The 20,530-nt window shown below is 48.3% G+C and overlaps 1 protein-coding gene across 3 annotated transcripts in view; it reads right to left on the reverse strand.

Moving 5' to 3' along the window:
• GLS (glutaminase) overlaps window positions 1-20,530 on the reverse strand; it is a 123,500-nt gene that overhangs the window by 5,243 nt on the left and 97,727 nt on the right. For all 3 annotated transcript variants that reach the window (XM_030579649.1, XM_030579651.1, XM_030579653.1), the window contains 3 exons: window positions 9,167-9,228; window positions 6,712-6,788; window positions 6,562-6,625 (listed from right to left, as the gene is read on the reverse strand). In XM_030579649.1, coding sequence (XP_030435509.1) covers window positions 6,562-6,625; window positions 6,712-6,788; window positions 9,167-9,228 — 203 coding nt within the window. The remainder of the gene's footprint in view (window positions 1-6,561; window positions 6,626-6,711; window positions 6,789-9,166; window positions 9,229-20,530) is intronic.

Genomic DNA, 20,530 nt, shown 5'->3' on the forward strand with positions numbered 1-20,530 from the left:
GTGCGTTCTACATATGTATTCACACACGCACATCAAACTACAAATTCCTTTTTCTTGGCTTGACGCCTTTTTTGAAAGAAAATTCTCCAGCCACTGATTTATTTTCTCAATCTTTCCTACTGAGATCTGGAATTCCTGCTTCTTCTTCGGGTGATTGCTCATATCCATTCCAGTTAGGTGTACGCGCCGCGCGTGCACATTCGTCGGAAAACTTTTACCCTAGCAACTCAGTGGGCCGGCAGGTCGCCCCCTAGAGTGGCGCCACCATGGCGCTCCATATATACTCCTGCCGGCCCACCCGCTCCTCAGTTCCTTCTTACCGCCCGTGTCGGTCGTTGGAACAGTGGAGCGCGGCTTAGCTGACCTCCACTTCCCTAGCTACTCGTTTTCTCGTATATAATTATGCAGTTATAACCCTTTTATATATATATTTGTATGGTTATACGGGTTTTCTTTGCTAACATGGTTAGTTTAGTTAGCGGGGTTCAGGAAGTAGCCCCTTCCATGAGCCCAGTGCCGGAGCCATGCATGGCTCACCGGGTTTTAAGAGGGGCCCGGCCTGCCAGAAGCCGCGGCCGAAGAGAGATTTACATGACTCCTGTTTGAAGTGCCTCAGGGCAGATAAGTGCCCCATTTGCAAGGCTTTTAAGCCGAGAACAAAAAGGTGCGGGACTTTCACTTACCCCTCCACCTTGGGCGCCGAGCGACATTCAAGCGGCGGGCAGAAGCGCCTCGGCACCGGACCCCGCCGGTACTACCAAGATCTTTCGGCACCGACCGTCGCCGGCACCGATGTCGACTCGGCACCGCTCCCTTCTTCCGAGGTCGAGAGAGTCTACGATTCCTGCTGGTTCCTGGCGGCTCCCCGGCACGCGCCGTGGTTGAGCCCCCTGCTCCCGCTGCTTCCGTGCCACCTGCATCGCAGCCAGAGAGCTCGCCTAAGTTGCGTTACCCGGCACCGGCACCTGCAGAGGCACCGATGACTTCGGCTCCGTCGATTCCAGTCCCCCAGGACCACGAAATCCGGTGCCTGGCAGCTCCCCGGCTCGCGCCGTGGTAGAGCTTACTGCTCCTGCTGCTTCTGTGCCAACTGCACCACAGCTAGAGAGGTCGTCTAGGATGGCTCGCCCGGCACCGACGACGTCGCCACCGTCGATCCCGGTCCCACGAGGGCCGTAGAATCCGGTGCCTGACGGCTCCCCGGCACGCGCCGTGGTTGAGCGTATTGCTCCTGCTGCTTCCGTGCCAGCGGCACCGCAGCCAGAGAGCTCATCCAAGTCGGATCGCCCGGCGCCGACACCTGCTACGGCACCGATGACGTCGACACCGTCTATCCCGGTCCCACAAGGGCCGTAGAATCCGGTGCCTGACGGCTCCCCGGCACGCGCCGTGGTTGAGCGTATTGCTCCTGCTGCTTCCGGGCCAGCGGCACCGCAGCCAGAGGGCTCGTCTACGTCGGATCGCCCGGCACCGACACCTGCTGCGGCACCGATGGCGTCGGCACCGTCGATCCCGGTCCCACAAGGGCCGTAGAATCCAGTGCCTGACGGCTCCCCGGCACGCGCCGTGGTTGAGCGTATTGCTCCTGCTGCTTCCGTGCCAGCGGCACCGCAGCCAGAGGGCTCGTCTACGTCGGATCGCCCGGCACCGACACCTGCTGCGGCACCGATGGCGTCGGCACCGTCGATCCCGGTCCCACAAGGGCCGTAGAATCCGGTGCCTGACGGCTCCCCGGCACGCGCCGTGGTTGAGCGTATTGCTCCTGCTGCTTCCGTGCCAACGGCACCGCAGCCAGAGAGCTCGTCTACGTCGGATCGCCCGACACCGACACCTGCTGCGGCACCGATGACGTCGGCACCGTCGATCCCGGTCCCGCAAGGGCCGTAGAATCCGGTGCCTGACGGCTCCCCGGCACGCGCCGTGGTTGAGCTCCTGCTCCGGCTGCTTCCATGCCAACGGCACCGCAGCCAGAGGGCTAGTCTAAGTCGGCTTGCCCGGCACCGACAACGTTGGCACCGTCGATTCCGGTCCCACAAGGGCTATCGAATCCGGTGCCCGACGGCTCCCCGGCACGCGCCGTGGTTGAGCGTATTACTCCCGCTGCTTCAGTGCGGACGGCACCGCAGCCAGACAGCTTATCTAACTCGGTTCGCCCGGCACCGGCACCTACCGAAGCTCTGATGACCTCGGTACCGTGGATCCCGGTCCCACGAGGGCCGTCGAATCCGGTGCCTGACAGCTCCCCAGTACGCACTGTGGTTGAGCCTGCTGTTCCCTTCACGCCGGAGATGTTACCAACGGCGAGGACTCTCAGTGCCATGACAGAGTCAGTGCTGCCTGACCCGGGCACCGCCGGTACGGGTAATACAGTCTCTTCAGGGGACTGTCCCCTGTCAGCACAGCAGAGCGGCACCGTTCATGATCACGGTCCCGCAGACACTCCACGTCCTGTCGGCACGCCGGACGCCACTGGCAGTCCCGGTGCTGTTTTCCTCGGTACTGGTCACACTCGCTGCACCGGTCGGTATCCCGTTCGCCGACCCGCTATCGGCACCGTTCCGACCTCTGGCACCGGGGCAGGTACCTTGACTCCTGTAGCCCTTCTCCGAGTTGGGCAAGGTCCGAGTGAGTCAGAGGCTCTGCCTGTGCCTTCTTTTAGTACCTCCATGGCCGTCCGGACGCGCATCCGTGTCATCCCATATGCGCAGATTTTATGCTCAGGACCACGATCCTGATATGATGGCCAGCGGGCGCCAGCCCCGAAGCAGAAAGAGGCTTGGCGAATGCACAGGCTTGGCCGCCAGGTGTACTCTGCAGGGGCCCTGCAGCTCTGGGTAGCAAAGCAACAAGCCTTGCTTAGCTGCGATAATTATAGCACCTGGGTGAAGGAGTTTCTCCCTCAAAACTCCCACCTGGAGTTCGCTACCGTCTTGGAGGACGAGGGAAAGAAGGTTCCCAGAGCGTCCCTCCAGGCCTCGTTGGACGCAGCAGACTCCGCGGCCAGCACTCTGGCCTTGGGTGTCGCCATGAAGTGCATTTCATGGCTTCAGGTTTTAAAACCTCCGGCCGGAGCTGCAGTATGCCATTCAGGATTTACCCTTTGTTGGTAAAGGCATCTTCGCGGCAGAGACAGCCCCAGACTGCGAAGCCTGATGGACAATAGGGTCCTAATGCGTCTCAGCATGTATACGCCAGCGACCAAACGCAAGCCTTTATGGCCCCAGCCGCCGTACTCTGTGCCTAGCTAGAGGCAGAACTCTGGAAAACGGCAGGGCCAAGGTGGTCGCAGACAAACGTCAGGACCCCTAAAGAGCCAAAGTCAAGGTCCTTCGCAATTACCACTGGGACCAAAGACGGACCTTCCAAGGTTCGCCTGAGGGCGGTGTACCAGTCGCAGGACGAGATCTCGATCCCGCTTTCTCCTGGCATGGCCCCAGTTACTTTCAGATCGCTGGGTCCTGCGCACGATGGAGCATAGGTACCACCTTTAATTTGCTCCAGCCCTGTCCCCCTTCAGCGGGCGAAAGGGGCAAGGGGTTTTCTCCCGTTATGCCCTAGTCCCCCACTCGAACACAGGTCTCAGACCTCCCTGGTCCTGCATGGGCTCAACCGGTTTAGGATAAGGTTGAAGTTCTGCATGGTATCCCTGGGAACCATTATTCCATCCTTGCCTCCTGGGGGCTACTATGCCGCCCTGGATATGAAGGACGCGTACTTTCGCAATGCCATCTTCCCTCCGCACGGGAGATGCCTCCGCTTTATAGCCAACGGTGAATACTCCCGGTTTACGGCCATAGTCGCCGCCTACCGTCGCTGATGTCGGATATGCGTTTTTCCGTATCTGGATGATTCGCTTATCCGAGGAGACTCTGAGACACAAACCACTCAGCCTGTGGACATCGCCATGGTCTTATTCACAGGTCAAGGCCTGCTGTTTACTATAGAGCAATCCACTCTGGTTCCCACGCAGAGGTTGGGCTTCCTAGGGGCTATCCTGGTCTCCTACCTAGCCGGAGCCTGCTTATCACAACTGCGGTTTTAGGCGATGGCAACAATCATCTGAGGTCTGAAGGCTTTCCCAACGACCTCAGCTCGTTCTTGTCTCAGTCTCCTGGGTCCATGGTTGCCCGCAAGTTTGTAACCAAACACGCCAAGCTCCGCCTCCGTCCTCTCCAAGTCCGGCCCACCTCGGCGTACCGCTTGGACAGGGAGCCAATGGTCATGGTAGTTACCGTTCCCTCGAACGCCTTAGGCTCCCTAGAGTGGTGGCTAACTCCCTCCTTGGTGTGGACAGGGATGCGGTTTCATCCGCCCCAGCCCTCACTGCCCCTGACGGCAGACGCATCATCTCTCTGCTCAAGTGCTCATGGTCACCTCCGAGCTTAAGGCCTTTGGTCTTCTAGGGAGCTGGCATTCCTCATTAATGCCCCCAAAATGAGAGTAGTCCGCCTGGCATGCCAGGGGTTCCAGCGGCAGCTGCGAGGCCGTTGTATCTCGGTGTTTACAGCCAACACAATGGCCAGGTGCTTCATAAGTATTCAGGGGGGACATAGTCCTCCCCCCATTTTTTGTCAGGAGGCCATCCATTTCCGGGTCTTTTGCATGGCCCACTCGATGGAGCTGGCGACGTCCTTTCTCCCAGGCGTTCGGAACGTCTTACCTCTTTGACTCAGCAGGTCTTTCCTGTCTTATGAGTGATCACTCTGCCCCATGTGAGGCGTCCCGCTTTCCGGAAGTGGAGATGTTTCCTCACACAGACCTGTTCGCTCACCGCGAGAGCAGGAAATGCCAGGTGTTCTGCTCCTTCCAAGGTCTCTCCTCGGAATCGCTCTTGGACGCATTCCTATGTCGTGGAAAGGCCAACTGCATTATGCCTTCCCACTGTTCCCACTGGTTCATTAGGTCCTGCTCAAACTCCGCAGGGGCAGAGCGCGCATCATCATGATCACTCCAGAGTGGTCCAGGCAGCACTGGCATACCACGTTGCTCGGCCTGTCAGCCCAGACCTCATCACTCAGGGCAACGACAGGCTTCGTCACTCGGACCTGCAGCCTCTTCGCCTCACGGTGGCTGCTGCGTACCTGAGTCGGGGTGACAGGCAGCCTTCCACCTGGTCAACGTACCGGGCCAGGTGGAAGCGTTTCTTTTGCAGCTGCAATACGCTCGATCTTGCTCCTGCTGAGGTCTCGATCCCCTCTATTTGGCCTGCCTCTGGCCTTCAGCGGCAGGACCTGGCGGTATCAGCGCTGAGGATACACTCAGCAGCCATCTCTACCTTCCAGCAGGCTAAGATGGACGTTCAGTGTTCTCACGCTCTATGGGTTCGAGGTCCCTCAAGGGCTTGGAGCGCTTGCACCCTCGGGTGCGCCGCCCAGCCCCGACCTGGGACCTCAACCTAGTCTTGGCCAGACGGGTCTCTGAGATCAGAGCTCTTACGGGGGTTCCGCCGTACACTAGGTTTCACAAAGACAAGGTGCAGTTATGACCGCACCCGGCTTTCCTCCCTAAGGTGGTTTTGGCCTTTCATGTTACCCACAGCTCAACGCAATGGGCACAATCGTTGCACTCCTTGGACATCTGTGGAGTGCTCGCATTATATTGTGCTGACAGAACCATTTCCTAAGGTGCCCCAGCTCTGTCCCGGTAGCGGGCCAAAGGGAGGGCTTGCTTGTTGTCCTCTCAGAGGATCTCATCTTGGGTGATGGCGGACATCCACACTTGTTATGATTTGGCTCATATTTCTAAGCCAAGCCACATCACCGTGCATTCTACCAGGGCTCAGGCTTCATCTGCCGCCTTGCTGGCTCGTGTTTCTACCCACGAGATCTGTCGCGAAGCGCCATTGGTCCTTGGTCCATACCTTTGCTTCGCAGTATGCCCTGGTTCAGCAGTCAAGAGAGGCTGTAGCCTCTGGCTCGGCAGTTTTATTCTGCCACATTTCACTCCGACCCCACCGCCTTTGTATGGCTTGGGATTCACCTAACTGGAATGGATATGAGCAATCACTCGAAGAAGAAAAGACGGTTACTCACCTTTGTAACTGTTGTTCTTCGAGATGTGTTGCTCATATCCATTCCACACCCGCCCTCCTTCCCCACTGTCGGAGTAGCCGGCAAGAAGGAACTGAGGAGCGGGTGGGCCGGCAGGAGTATATATGGAGCGCCATGGTGGCGCCACTCTAGGGGGCGACCTGCCGGCCCACTGAGTTGCTAGGGTAAAAGTTTTCCGACGAATGTGCACGCGCGGCGCGTACACCTAACTGGAATGGATATGAGCAACACATCTCGAAGAACAACAGTTACAAAGGTGAGTAACCGTCTTTTCTTTAAGGGGGGAATTAGTGTTGCTAGATCAATGGGGCAGAAACAGCTCAAGGGAGCTCTAGGACCAGCTGCAAGTTAGCTGGATAGATCAGATGGTCCCAGTTGTCACTACTTCAGCATCCCATGAGATTTCAGAGGAAACAAAGACTCTGGTCGAATGACTACAGTAGGGTTGGATTCACCAATCTAATTAGTTACTGGAGCTCCCCTCCCTCATATTAACAGTGGAATTGCTCACCTGTCTTTGGGGAAAGGATTCACTTTGCAGGCTTCCAGCAAAAATTTAACTACTTCCACATGACCTATAAAATAAAAGAAGGATTTAATATACTTTTTAAATTAAGCCCACGAAATTAATAGCTTATTCTTATTTATCAAGAGTCATTACCTTCTGCAGCTGCTACGTGCAATGCTGTTCGTGAATCATAATCTCTCTGCTCCATATCCATACCCGACAAAGCAAATCTGAAAAGCCAAATTCAGAAAGATAATCATAGAAATAATTACAAAAATACAGAAGTAATCATGCTTCTACTGTAAAACAATGAAATGCCCTCTGACCGGATTTAAATGGTATCTGACACTGCACCCCATAATTTTCATAATGATGATAGGATTATGCCATAGTTATGATGTATTTTATGCAAGATAAGTCACGCGAAGTGTCATTGGAAAGGTAATGATCTGCTGGATATGATTATCCTATTTGCATGCATGCATCATTTCTGTTAGGAATATTGACTATGTATCTGTATTACAAATGTGTTTACACAAGGGGAACACCCACTAGACAAGATGCTTTCATTCTGAAAAGTTGGGTGGGGAAGAGCCATTAGAGAAAACAATAGACATTAGAAGAAGCTTATCTCCCAACTGGAGGCCTTCTGAGGATGCTGTCGACAGCCTCTGAGTCATGGTTGCTGCGACACTACAGGGACATGTCACCAGGTCACATGGTGCTGTATTCCATCTTGGGATGTCAGTATATTTCCACTGACTGACATGGGAACTAACCTTGGAAACAAAGGGTTCCCACCATATGCAAAAACTATATAAGGCAAGAGTGTGACATCATGTTGGTTCTTCACTGACTTCCCACTCAAAGAGACTCCTAGAAACACCTAAGGAACAAAGACTGAACTGGGGGAAGTGCTGGACTCAGGCTAAAGGGATTTTTAGTCTGTGAATGAAACACCTGAGGATTCAAGCTGTAAGCACGTGCAGTTTGCCAGCTTAAGAATCTGCAGCCTGCTTGCATCATCACTTAGATCAGATATGAATAGCAAATTCTCATCCTATGCAGTATATTAAGCTTAGTTTGTGGTTTTTGTTTATTTGCAAGATAATCTGCTTTGATCTGTTTGCTATCCCTTAGATTTTAAGTGACTATCTTTTAGAGTTAATAAACTTGTTTTTGCTTTATCTAAAACCAGTATGTGGAAGTCACAACTTGGGGGCAGAAAGCTGTTGTATATGCCTCCCCACATTGAGGGATGGGATGAATTTCATAAACTTATCCTGTACAGTTCCCTGTGCAGCGCAAGATTGGTATTGTTTTGGGTTTACACTCCAGAGGGGGCATGTGCCTGAGTAGCTGGGAAGTTCCCTAACTGGAACCTATCCAGGCAAGGCTGAGCACAAAGTCTGCAGGAAACTGCAGTTGGGTGTGTCCCTACCTCTGTGTGCGCTGGTGAAAGTGCAGGCTGGTCACAGCAGTACAATGTAAAGAGAGCCCAAGCTGGTGGGTGAGGGGGCTCCATGGTACCCCAGTTCCAGGTCGCACCTCTGGGGGGAACTCATCACAGTATCAAAAGTACATTATATTTTCATCTGAGCTTTAATAAAAGACGCACCAAAATGATCTGGCTTTAAGAGTACCTAGAGATTTGGCTTCATTCCTAGCATCTTCATCTGTGGTTCCAGCAAGAAAAATCACTTTTAAAATGCCTCTATGGAGCATACTGATGTGCATACATACTTCTCTCTGTCCAGCCAAAACACTAGTTCCAGGCAGACTCTCTGACTAGTTAATATCACTTTGGGGTGCAAAACTACTGTACATCAGCCGGAGAAATTTCACAGAGAAGTCTCCCTGTGTCGGAAGAATCTCTAACCAGTATAAAGCTACTAGAGGAACTCCGCTTTGCCCCAGCTTTGCAAAGGCACAGTGAAGAATTAAGCCTTCCACATTTATCTGCTCTCTCAATGAGTCTGTGTGAAATCTGCTCAGTGTAAAATGCAAAGTGTTTCTGAATACTGCCAGCCCTACAAAAAAAACAAAAACAAAAGAAAACTATACTTGGGATCTGAAAATCAAGCTGGGTTCCTTCTGGCTCCTACATCACTAGCAATAAACATTCCTCAATTTGAGCTTTGCTCACAGTTCTGGAATTGATTCACAAGGCAGACTAGAATCCATCTTGCTCTTCTACTGATGTAAAAATTTGTGGGAAGATAACATATCGTTACTGAGACACAAAGGAAAAAATCAGTTTATATCAAAGCAGAATGATGCCATTTTATGGGATTATACCTCTGACTATAACCAGATGTACAAATTATTTTTCATATAATCCACATGAAGTTTTGATACGCAGAACAAAGGACTGATTTTGTAATGAGCTTAACTCCTTGCTCTGTCGGGATCTGAAGACTAGATATTAAAAGCAGTGCTAGATCCACTAGAGTGCATTCTTTTAACACCTTGTGTTTAAATGGCCCTGCTACCTTGGAGTATTAAAGCAGCTATAATGTCTCCTAACATGGTCATATGTTCAGAAATAAAGTGCAATAATAGTTGAAACACAAGTGATTTCCTTTCCCCAACACCATATTGGTTTTACCTTCGGAGTGCAGATACATCCCCAGTGTAGGCAGCAAACAGGAGATTTATCACAGACTTCACCTGTGAAATGTGAAGGAAAAAAAAGTTGTTTTTTTCTTTTCTTGAGGTGACTTGTGGGAAGAAAGCGAAGATATAGTAGGGTCACTGTTGGCAAACATGTCAACTATGGAACAATTTCTCCAGGTACATTTGCAATATAATCTAAAAAGGTTGTCAGATTGAATTCCAAACAGCTTCACTACAGGTAATTTAATGCTCATTGGTCCAACTCTGAATGTATAGAAACACTAGAAAGCGGACCACCACCAACTTGTGTTTTACTATGACAAAAATCTAGAAATATTTTCCTTAGTTGGCCATATTGTATTTCTCTTTTAAACACAACACTATATACTACTGATACTCTAAGGCACTGCATGATTTGCATAATTCATTATGACAGATAGTTTATGCTGAATACAGATGCAGGACTTGAAGAGTAGGGGATGTTACCAGTCAGCACCAAGGATGCCAAGGAAAAGCTATCTGAGGAAATCTGCATACAGCACCTCTTTCAATACTTTCCATTACTTTAGCTGATATACTATGGAGGCTTTTTACAGAGTACATCCCAGAATGCTTCACAGTGTTAAATAATAAGAAAAACTAATAAGCATAAGCAAGACAGAAAAGGTACATTTCAAAAAGGCTGCTCTAGATAATTAGGGCTGAATACACTTTTCGCAGTTAGTTTCATAAGCATTTATGACCAGCTAGAGATACCACGTCTTAGCCTCTTACAATGAGATTTGCAACATTGCACTGCCCTCTGTCACCAAGGTTCCCACGCTTAAACTATTCCACTCAGTTTGGCTTGAACTCTGCCTTCTTTAGAGACTATCCTAACAGACCAAACCCGAATCACAATTCTTGGTGCACCAGAAAGGAAGGAATTCTCTACACACGCACACCTAGACCTCTCCATCTGTTCCCCGAATAGCATGGATGCATTCCTGGGGGCACTGGGACCATGTTGGGGTGCTGTCTCATTGTCTGTGCCTTTCATAAGCCAAAATCGAGGAATCATTTCACATTAATTTCCTTACCAAGTACCAAATAAAGATACTTGTTATAAAGCAGCATAGCAACTTGCATGGAAAAAAAGAGACTGGCATAAACAAATCACATTTTTATAGCATATGATGTGACCTCAAAACCTGTTACACAAAGACTAAGGCAAGCCCAGTCACTGACTTTAGTCACGCAGCGTATGAACACTAGCGCGGTTACCTTGAATCAACATTAGCACAGACTCATTGGCCTCCTGCCTTGCCTCACTGTGTGGACACTGATGCAAGGTCCCTGGGCTTTAGCACTCTGCCAATTTTCCTGGGCTCCCCTTTAGTCATAGGCTCACTGGGTTAAGTCGCCAGTTGCCCTTTTGTGGAGAAAATGACAAAATCCAAAGTCTATTAACTTAGGGCCTAGACTTACAAGGTGCAGGGGCCTGCAACTCCCAATGACTTCAGTGGGATGTGAGGACACATGCCACTTTGCAGGGTGGGCCCCAAGAACTCACTCTTCAATTCTTATTTGCATTCTTTCCATGCTCTCTGCTATTAGCCAAGCTACTTGCTAGGTTTTCTTGTTCTTGTGGTGTGCTTGGCTGCAGCTGTCACGCACAGATAGACCTGTCTCATTAACACAGCAGGCAAGGCAAAACGCGGCAAGAGCTCAAGCTGGTTACTTATGTTTACTTGGCTACCATGATTAAAATAATGTCACGCTGCCACTCCAGGAGTTTTAAAGCCTCCCCTTTTCTCTCCAAGAGATCAAATAGAGGAAAAAGGCTGTATATGCTGTCAAGTTATTCCTGTGTTTAAGTCCACTGTTTATTATATACAGCTTACAGAAAAGGTTTTGTAATTAGCTAATGGCCTCATTGCAATGTATTACGCCCATTTTCTAGTCAATTCACCGTTTTGATTTTTTTCTCTTAGCACGTGCACAAACAATGCCAGACTGAGAGGAAAGACTGTCCAATAATTAGAGCACTAGCCTAAGACTTGGGAGATCTGGGTTCAGTTCTTTGCTGTCAGAGACTTTCTGGGTGCCATGGGGCCATAGGCACTGACTTCTACTGGCACCGGGGGGTGCTCGACGCCCCTCTGGCCCCACCTTTAATCCACCCCCAGTCCAACCCCTTCCCCAAAGTTCTTGCCCCAACTCCTCCCCCTCCCTGCCCCTATTCTCACTCCTTCCCCAAATCCGCAGCCCAGCCCCACCCTGACCCCTGAGCATGCCATGTTGCCGCTTCTTCCCCTTCCCTCCCGGAGCTTGCTACACCTGTTTGGCAGCGGCAAGCACTGGGAGGTAGGTGGAGAAGCAGGGACATGGCGTGCTCAGGGGAGGAGGCAGAGGTGAGGTGAGCTGGGCTGGGAGCTTGGATGCTGGTGGGTGCAAAGCACCCACTAATTTTTCCCCACGGGTGCTCCAGGCACGGAGTCGGTGCCTATGCATGGGGCAAGTCACTGAACCACTCTGTGCCTCAGTTTTCCATCTGTAAAATGGGGATAATAGCCCTGCTCTGCTATTGTGTTGAGAATAAATACACTCCAGATTGTGAGGTGTCCCGATACTGTGGAGATGTGAGTACCTAAGACAGACAGACTGAAGTCATCTATTTATCAGGAGAAACAGCAGCAACTTCCTCACACTATTCTGCTGCGTCCCTGCCTTGTTATTGGAGGGGTCACTTCCAGGAACAAAAATGTAGTTCAGCTTCCATGATCATTCAATTCCTGACCTCTTTACTGAGCCTACCAACGAAAGTGCCAAACAGTGTGGTGGTTATAGCTTTGTGATGTGGACACGTACTCTGCGGGTTATATTGAGATCACCAAACTCATTTCAGATAAGCTCCTGAACAGCCCCCAGATGGTAAAGTGGTCACTACTGACATGAGCTGGAGTTGTACAGTTCTGTACCCCATTACTGTACAGTTGATTACACTGTACTTTTCCAGGTATCTGTCTGAAGTCTGTGTTTAGAAATAAAGGCACCAAATGGAAATTAGTTTAACCACCTTTTCATTTTATCTGAATCCAATTCAGGAAGTGGCTCTCTCCAGAGATGAGTGAAAACTTCTTGCAAGAACCCCCGATCCCCCACATACTCTTTAGGTTGCTGACAGTATAAAATTTAAGAACTATGGGCTCAAAACTCTGAGTTGCTGAGCAACCTCAATTCCCAATTTATTCAGCATGAGTTGAGGGCATTCTGGACCTTGTAATACAGGTGCAGAGAAAATTAAACTCTTGATTTGCATTTATTATTTGCATTTCTCAGAAACATTTTTAAGGTCCTCTTTAGCAGTTTTCCCTCTCCCACTTTGCTATTAAACTGGAAAATCCAGAATGTAACTTTCTAAACACAGATGAAGCTAAAGGATTGTGAGTGGCTATAGATCCAATTAAAAAACTTTGTATTCAGAAGTTATTTATTTTCCTGCACTTCTGTGAGCAAAAGATAATTTTGACTCTAAGCCTTCTGAAAACCACACACATGGGCATATAAATGGATCCAACTACTAAACCTCAAGGAATACCTTACATCTGCCCAACAAATACCAGACATTGCTTGAATTCCACAGGCGACTTTTCACAACCCTTTTAGAAGGTTCCAGAAAGGAACTCTTTGTGAATTTTGGTTATATCCAAATATTGTAATAATCCAACTAGCGTTAACATATCATATATCAGTCTAAGAAATGTAATTAAATTCAGCAAACAATATTATGTGAAAAGTAACTAAAAAGAGCCAGACGTTGGAGGATTTATATTTATAGAAGTTAACTCAGAAGAGATTAAAAGCAGTTTTTTATTTTAAAAACTAAAAGTGAACAGCCTGCATTCTGAAATGGTTAGCCTAAAACAATGGCATCTACTGCAAAAGTGAAAACTTTGATATAGAAGGTAGCCAAATATTTTATGTTGTTCTTGGGAGTAGGCAAGAAAATATGAGGAACAAGATTGTGTTGCAACACAAAATAAATGAGAGCAAAAACTCCAGTCTGTTGTGGGAGCTAAGCAGAATGGGTTCATAAATTGATAGTCAACTGCTTAGGGAAACATTTTATGTCAGTGAAACCAGTCAGTCTGATTAGAAGCAATCGCCATCGCTCTAGCCACACACATGGCAAGGGATGATATATGTCTGATGCGCAGAAGTTGACTGTTTATGCTATTCAAATTAGTAGAAACAGTTTTCTTCATCTTCAAAAACAAGAATAGGAAATTCACCTTATGCTTGATCCAAGCCGACTGAAGTCTAGGGGAATCTTTCCACCAACTGCAGTAGGCTTTGGAGCAAGCCCCTACTATATAATCTGTAGCCAAAGATTTAAGCAGCTGAAGGACCTTGGAATATGTGTTTTGGGTTAAATACCAGCGCACGGCTCCAGTGCAGAATCCAAAATGGAACAGTTACATCTTACAGTGGACCAACTTCTATTGGTGAAAACCAGAAAAAAAAAAAGTTAGTCCAATAAAGGATATTACCTCACCCGCCTTGTCTCTCTAATATCCTGGGACCAACATGGCTACAACTACACTGCAAACTGTTACAACTTAACATGAGTTCTGACACAGTGCTGATGAGAAATGTGAAGTAAACTAGCTCCTTCTTGCATCGATTTCCTTTTAGAGTGCTGAAAAACAAAAATGAGTATTAAGCTGCTGCTGCCAACTCAGGTTTGTACCATGTAGTGAGGAGGCCTCACTCCCCGCCGCGCCTGAGAGGAACAAGCCAGAACAGGCGCAGCAGTGGGCGGAGCCACCGTCACCTGTCCCTGCCCCCTGGAAGTCAAGGGGCAGGACAGGAAGTACAGCGCCACTGCCGCCTGTCCCTGCCCCCTGGAAGTCAAGGGGCAGGACAGGAAGTACAGCGCCACTGCCGCCTGTCCCTGCCCCCTGGAAGTCAAGGGGCGGGACAGGAAGTATAAAAGCCCGACCCCAGCGCTCAGTTGGGAGGAGGCTGCCGGAGAAGACAGACGCTGCTGCCCAAGCTCCCGCCAGGCCCAGCCTACCCCACGCTCGGTACCCAGAGGAGTGCTGGCCTGACCTACCCCGCACTCGGTACCCAGAGGAGTGCTGGCCTGACCTACCCCGCACTCGGTACCCAGAGGAGTGCTGGCCTGACCTACCCCGCACTCGGTACCCAGACTATACTTAAAGCTCTTAAAATGTATGACCAGTGTTAACTATTTAAGCATAAACGAGTTAGCAGCCCTATGGGTTCACTCGTCTTCATGTGGCAAGGAATACATTTTGAGCCATGTCCCATCTCAGTAGTGGTTGGTATAACTGGATAGCCTCACTGGCTTAAGTTTTATGCTCCCTGTACAGTTTCTAGTAGACAGCTGTCCCTCACCACAAAAATCACAACTGGCACCCATGCTGGTAGTGTTAGAGGCACTAAGGATTGCATAGGCATGGAGACTGAACTGCATTTTCTCATCGCTAGAGGTGGTTCCCCCAGAGAAACCTGACAGGGAAATTGTGTACTGCTCCTACGGTGGGGAAAGGGACTTGAATTTTTAGAGTTATCACTCTAGCCCCACTGATAAGCACTAATCTCATATGGGTAAATGTATACAAGACTGCTAAGGTAGTAGATGTAAAAAGCATCTCAGTTTTCTCCTTCCCCACTGCACTAACTGTGTGGTATATAGTGTTACTGGCATTTAAATAAAGACAAAAACTGCTACTTTAGCAAGGATTATTAAAGAATCCCCATTCCACATTCGAAAACAAAAATTCAAGCCTCTCACATTAGAAGGATTTCTCACTAGCATAAAACTTTGCAAGGAAGACCCAGAGATTTCTTCCAGTGAGGAACCTGGTAAGAATAGCCTGCAGCTCAAAGGCAAGAGGCTACACAGGATGAGCTACCATGATAGGACAGCTCCCTTCAAAACATCCCATCTATACTGCATAACCAAAACCTAAGACCACGTTTTAACTGAGTTTCCAACCCCAAGTCAAAGACATTAGCATGGGCTGGAAACAGCTAACGATGAACGGTCCTGTCTACACTGCTAGAATATCTGTGTTGTAACCATGTTTGGAGTAAGGGAGACTTCCTTGTATTATCAAGGTAGCTGGTTTGTTGTTTTCACTGTGTAAACAGGACCTCGGAGTTTCATTAGATATCTCAAAGCAAACAAATATATCTGCTCACAAGTGATATGATGGGAATCATTTACCACCAGTTAGCACAGAAATGTAACAAATACTTATTTTATACAAATAATTCTCTTACACATGATCAGGTATGGCTGTGATAACCATTCAAGCTCGCCTCTTCCCTGAGTCACATGATGCAGAGCACTATTCATTAGAAAAGATCCAGGCCCTGCCAGGTCGTGGATCATGTTTAATTCAGCAAGAAATTGTCTGGGTCGGCCAATCAATTATTTCTGGCTTGTGGAAATGCCAGCCAAGGAATAAGGGCACTTGCTTAATTTAACTGTGTCTCTTCAATCCCTTAACAGTTCTGCATATGATATAGGAGAGAGAAATTTAGCTGCTGTTCATGCAGGAAAAAAACCTGTTTGGAAAAAATTAATTTAGCTCAAAGCTGGATTAACTCCATCAGAAGCTCTTGGGCTGATCAGGGTCACTGAATCCAGATTATAATCCATTACTGTGTGTCCTGCTTTTCTGAGTCCTCCTGTGCTCTTTAGAAAGCATTACAGCCTCTTCACCCATTTTTCATTAAATATTAATATTACTGGCTTTAATATTTTCCAGGTGATCAACTTGTGAGATGCCATCAATCACGACAGCCCTCTGCCCTGGGTTACTGCTCGTGGATTTGCTGATACCACACACTGATCGTGACTGGTGTTATTTAACAAACATTGTTTCCTGGCAAAATCCTTATGTCTCATTCAGGGACTCGTTGCTTGTGTTTAATCCACATGAAGTTTTTTTAGCCAGTTAACAGTAATCCACTCAACAGGTCACACAGAAAGCATCTACAAAGTACAAATGAATGTATCTCCTCTGGTGGTCTATCACTAGGGCACCCAAACCTGGAAAGTTCCATATATTGCCTGTTTCTCTGAAAAGGCGTGTCAGTACATCTGCAGAAGTAACCTGTTTGAGGTAGACAAATTGTTGTGTGGCCCAGGAAGAAGGGTACCAGCTACAAAACCAATTATCATCACCACACTCTTAAACTGGCCAAGTGGCAACTTCCCGCAGAAAGAGTGACCTATGATGGCGATGGCCAGTATTATGTAGTAACCGTCAAAAGTTTCATCATGGTCAATCAGAGCGCAAGTTCATAACTAAAAAAATTTTGTTTTCATCCAAAGGTACACATATTATTAACTGGGCACGTGGCAATTTGTTCCGTACTTGTTTTTGAAAATGAAAGAGTTATCACTGCTAATCCAGAATATCAGGATCTAGTCCAGCAAAGAACACTAACGTTCCAGCTTCATATTCCCCCACTAGTTTTAAAACTGAAGCAATTAAATGGAGAGTAAGTATTCACACCTAATAACTAGTAATGAAGTAACCAAGGCGGGACAAATGTTCACAAGGTTAATGGACGGAAGTGGTGAGGTGCTAGCTAAATAGAGACTGGACTAGAGGGAAGGACTTTGTGCAAGATATTGCAGTAGAAATATGTACTTGATGACCCACTCTTGGGTCATCTTACCTACCACAGTGCTCCCCAGCAAAGGATAGTGTGAGCATGCAAGAGGAAGTTACTTACCTTGTGAAGTAACCGAGGTTCTTCGAGATGTGTCTCCCCCCACCCTACCACGGGTACTCCACTCTAGGTGTGCTCATGTCCCTAGCCCTAGGATCAGAGATTTTTGGTAACAGTGCCTGTTTGGGCCACACATGCATTATCCCTGTCTCACGCTGTACTTGGCCATTATACGGTGCTGTGTGGCCAAACTGCCCTCAATTCCTTCTCTACCGCAGAGTCTATATATAAAGAACTCAGAAGTAGAGGGAAGGAGGACAGGTAGAAGAGCACCCACCGGGGGACATCTCAAAAGAACCTCAGTTACTGCACAAGATGAGTAACCTCTTCTTCTTTGAGTAGCATCCATATGCGTGCTCCACTCTAAGTGACTGTAAAGCAGTGCCCCTGTTGGATTTCTCAATGATGATGAAACAGTCAATTGAAACAGTACATCAGGTGCAGATTCATGAGTGATAACATAATGATCTGTAAATGTGTGAACAGACACTCAGATCGCTGCTCTACAAATGTCTGATCTGTGCGCTGGAAGGAAGGCTTTAGCCTCCACTACCTCAAGATAGGCCCCTATGAACTACAGCTGTTGCACTGGTGTCAATGCTGATTTCTGAGTATTTATTTGTAGGCTTATTTGTAAGAAAAGGTCCATGGCCTATTGTGTGGCTATTAATGCCTTGTCTGGAGAAGGAGCTTTGAGCAAACAATCATGCAAATATGGTAATAATTTCTAACACTCACTTGTCTGTGGTGATAGTCTTCCACATGTGGAGAGAAGAGGGTAAGGCTGTTGCCAAACTCATGGAAACGTTTAAGTTGTTGCAGCAAGTGACTTTAGGGGTGGTAACTTGGCCAAAATCTCAAAATTTTTGCTTTATTGTAGATAGCTGGGGATGTTGATATTTGTGATGGGGCGGTCTACGTTTTGGAGCCCTCTGTCTTTCGCATAGTGTCTTTGAGAGGAGAGAAATGGAGTCTGTCTGTCTCAGTCTCTGTGCAGTGTGGTATTTACCAGATCTTCTCTTTTATATAGGGGTGTAAATACCTAGAGACCATAGAGTTACTGTCAAATCTTTAAAGGAGCGGAGGGATTCGTCTGTCCTGTTGGCAACTAACTTTGACCCTTCAAAGAGGAGATCCTCCACTGTGGCTTGAACCTTCCTCAAGAACCCTAAAAGATGAAGCCACGATGTACTTCACATATCCAGTGCTGTCAATATCAAGCCACCAGTTGTGTTAGCCATATTCAAGAAGCTTGTAATGCAGTCCTCACCAGGAGCTGACCCTCAGCCATGATTGCTTGAAATTGTTCTCTCATCAGGTGGAATATAATGAATAAACTCACTCCATTTTGAACAATAAGTATGACTGCATTTTGTCATAAGGGCTTCATAGCTGTCAATTCTCAACTGCCGTGATGCTGATGAGTATGCTTTGTGTTCAAATAAATCTAAAAGCTTCTAGGCTTTATCATATGGAATCATTTTAGTGTGGTGGTGCTGTCTGCCACGTTCACTTACAGTGTCAAAAACCAATTAATTCAGTGTAGGATGAGAAAATCAAAAGTCCATGCCTTTAGAGGATATGTAATACTTTTTGTCTGCCCTCTTGCAAGTGTAGGAGATAATGGTCTGTCTGCCAGATAGCTTTAGCTGGGTCCATCAATTCCTCATTAATGAGAAGTGCAATTTTCGCTGATGCCTGGAGGACAGCAAGCAATTTATGCTGAAACTCTAACTTCTTTAAGGGGGATTTGTAGAGATTCCACTTTTCTCTTTGAAGAGTTCCTGCAAATGCTTGAAATCATCTGCTGCTACTGAAGGGGGTGCGGCAGGAAGAAAGAAATCAGAAGAAGAAGATGAAGAAATACTGGTTGCAGGAGGGGCTTCTTTTTTCAGTCTCTTCTCCTGATCCTCAAAGGTTTCCTCTTGAGGATCGGGAGGCTTGCTATCAAAGATGATGTGGAATGCCTCACTCTCTCTTTGTGGGTGCTGGAGGGTCTGGAAAAGTGCTGCCTGTATGCAGTTCATGGGTCCCAGTAAGGCCATTGTGATGGAAAGTGCTTGAGTGGAGACATCCATAGGTGTCCATATCAACCCTGTGGGTCACGTCTGGTGTGGTGGTAGCTTATCTGAATACAGGGGTCAGTTCTGGTAGCTCCCTGTTGTGATGGGGAGCCCTGTGCTGACACTGAATAAATACCTTCCTCCTCCTCATTGTCATCATCACTGGAGAAGGGGGAACAGTCCTGGGTGGTGGAATAGAGTGCATGTCCAGGGATGAGACGCATACCGCAGACACATCGGTACCCAGAAGCGGAGACTTGGGCATCTCCGATACTAGTAAGTCCTTTGGACACCTAAATTCATGTAACACCATAACGGCTATCGGTACCATAGCAGTAACTGGTGTCAGTGCTCCTACAGTTAAAGTAGCTGTTTGGTGCCGTGGCCACTCTGTGCTCCATTGCATGTCCAGCAGGCAGCACTGTAATTTTTTGCAGAGCTGATATACTTGGTACTGCATGTCTGGGTGGTTCTGTTGCTGCTATCTTAGGAGGAAGCTGGACCTCTCTCTTCCGCTCATTTCTCCCAACAGTGACTAGCCTCTTAGATTCATTGACGGCAGAAACAGTACCAGAGGATCCAACTACCTTAAAGGTACTCAGCTGTGTGGTCGGTACTGAAGTCATCAACCATACTGGGGATCTCTTCTGCTTGGCCGCATGGCGCCATATAATGGCCGAGTACAGCGTGAGACAGAGAGGGCACATATGCAGCCCAAACAGGCACTGCTACCAAAAATCTCCGATCCTAGGTGCAGGGACAGAGACACATCTAGAGTGGAGCATCTGTTGAGTCACCACTCAACGTAGTAGTTCTGGATGCTTGTACTACCTCATCTACTTTGTAGTGTTTGTAATACTACTGATGGTACTAATAAAAAAAGACGGTTACTTACCTTTGTAACTGTTCTTCGAGATGTGTTGCTCATATCCATTCCAGTTAGGTTTGTACGCGCCGCGTGCACGTTCGTTGGAGAAACTTTTACCCTAGCAACCCAGATGGGTCGGCTGGGCGCCCCCTGGAGTGGCGCCGCTATGGCGCCCCTTCCAAGCCGACCCGGCCACCCTTCAGTTCCTTCTTGCCAGCTACTCCGACAGTGGGGAAGGAGGGTGGGTTTGATATGAGCAACACATCTCGAAGAACAACAGTTACAAAGGTAAGTAACCGTCTTTTCTTCTTCGAGTGATTACTCATATGCATTCCAGTTAGGTGATTCCCAAGCCTTACCTAGGCGGTGGGGTCGGAGCGCAATGTGGCGGTATTTAAGACTGCTACGCCGAAGGCCGCATCCTCTCTTGATTGCCTGACCAGCGCATAGTGTGTGGTGAATGTGTGGACCGACGACCAGGTCACTGCACGGCATATCTCCTGGATAGGCATGTGCGCCAGGAAGGCTGCCGACGCCGCCTGGGCTCTCGTGGAATGTGCCGTGAGGTGGCCAGAGGGGACACGAGCTAAGTCGTAGCATGCGCGAATGCATGCAGTCACCCAGGAGGAAATCCTCTGCGAGGATATAGGCTGCCCTCTCATTCGTT

Source organism: Gopherus evgoodei, chromosome 11, assembly GCF_007399415.2.
Source record: "Gopherus evgoodei ecotype Sinaloan lineage chromosome 11, rGopEvg1_v1.p, whole genome shotgun sequence".
NCBI lineage: Eukaryota > Metazoa > Chordata > Testudines > Testudinidae > Gopherus > Gopherus evgoodei.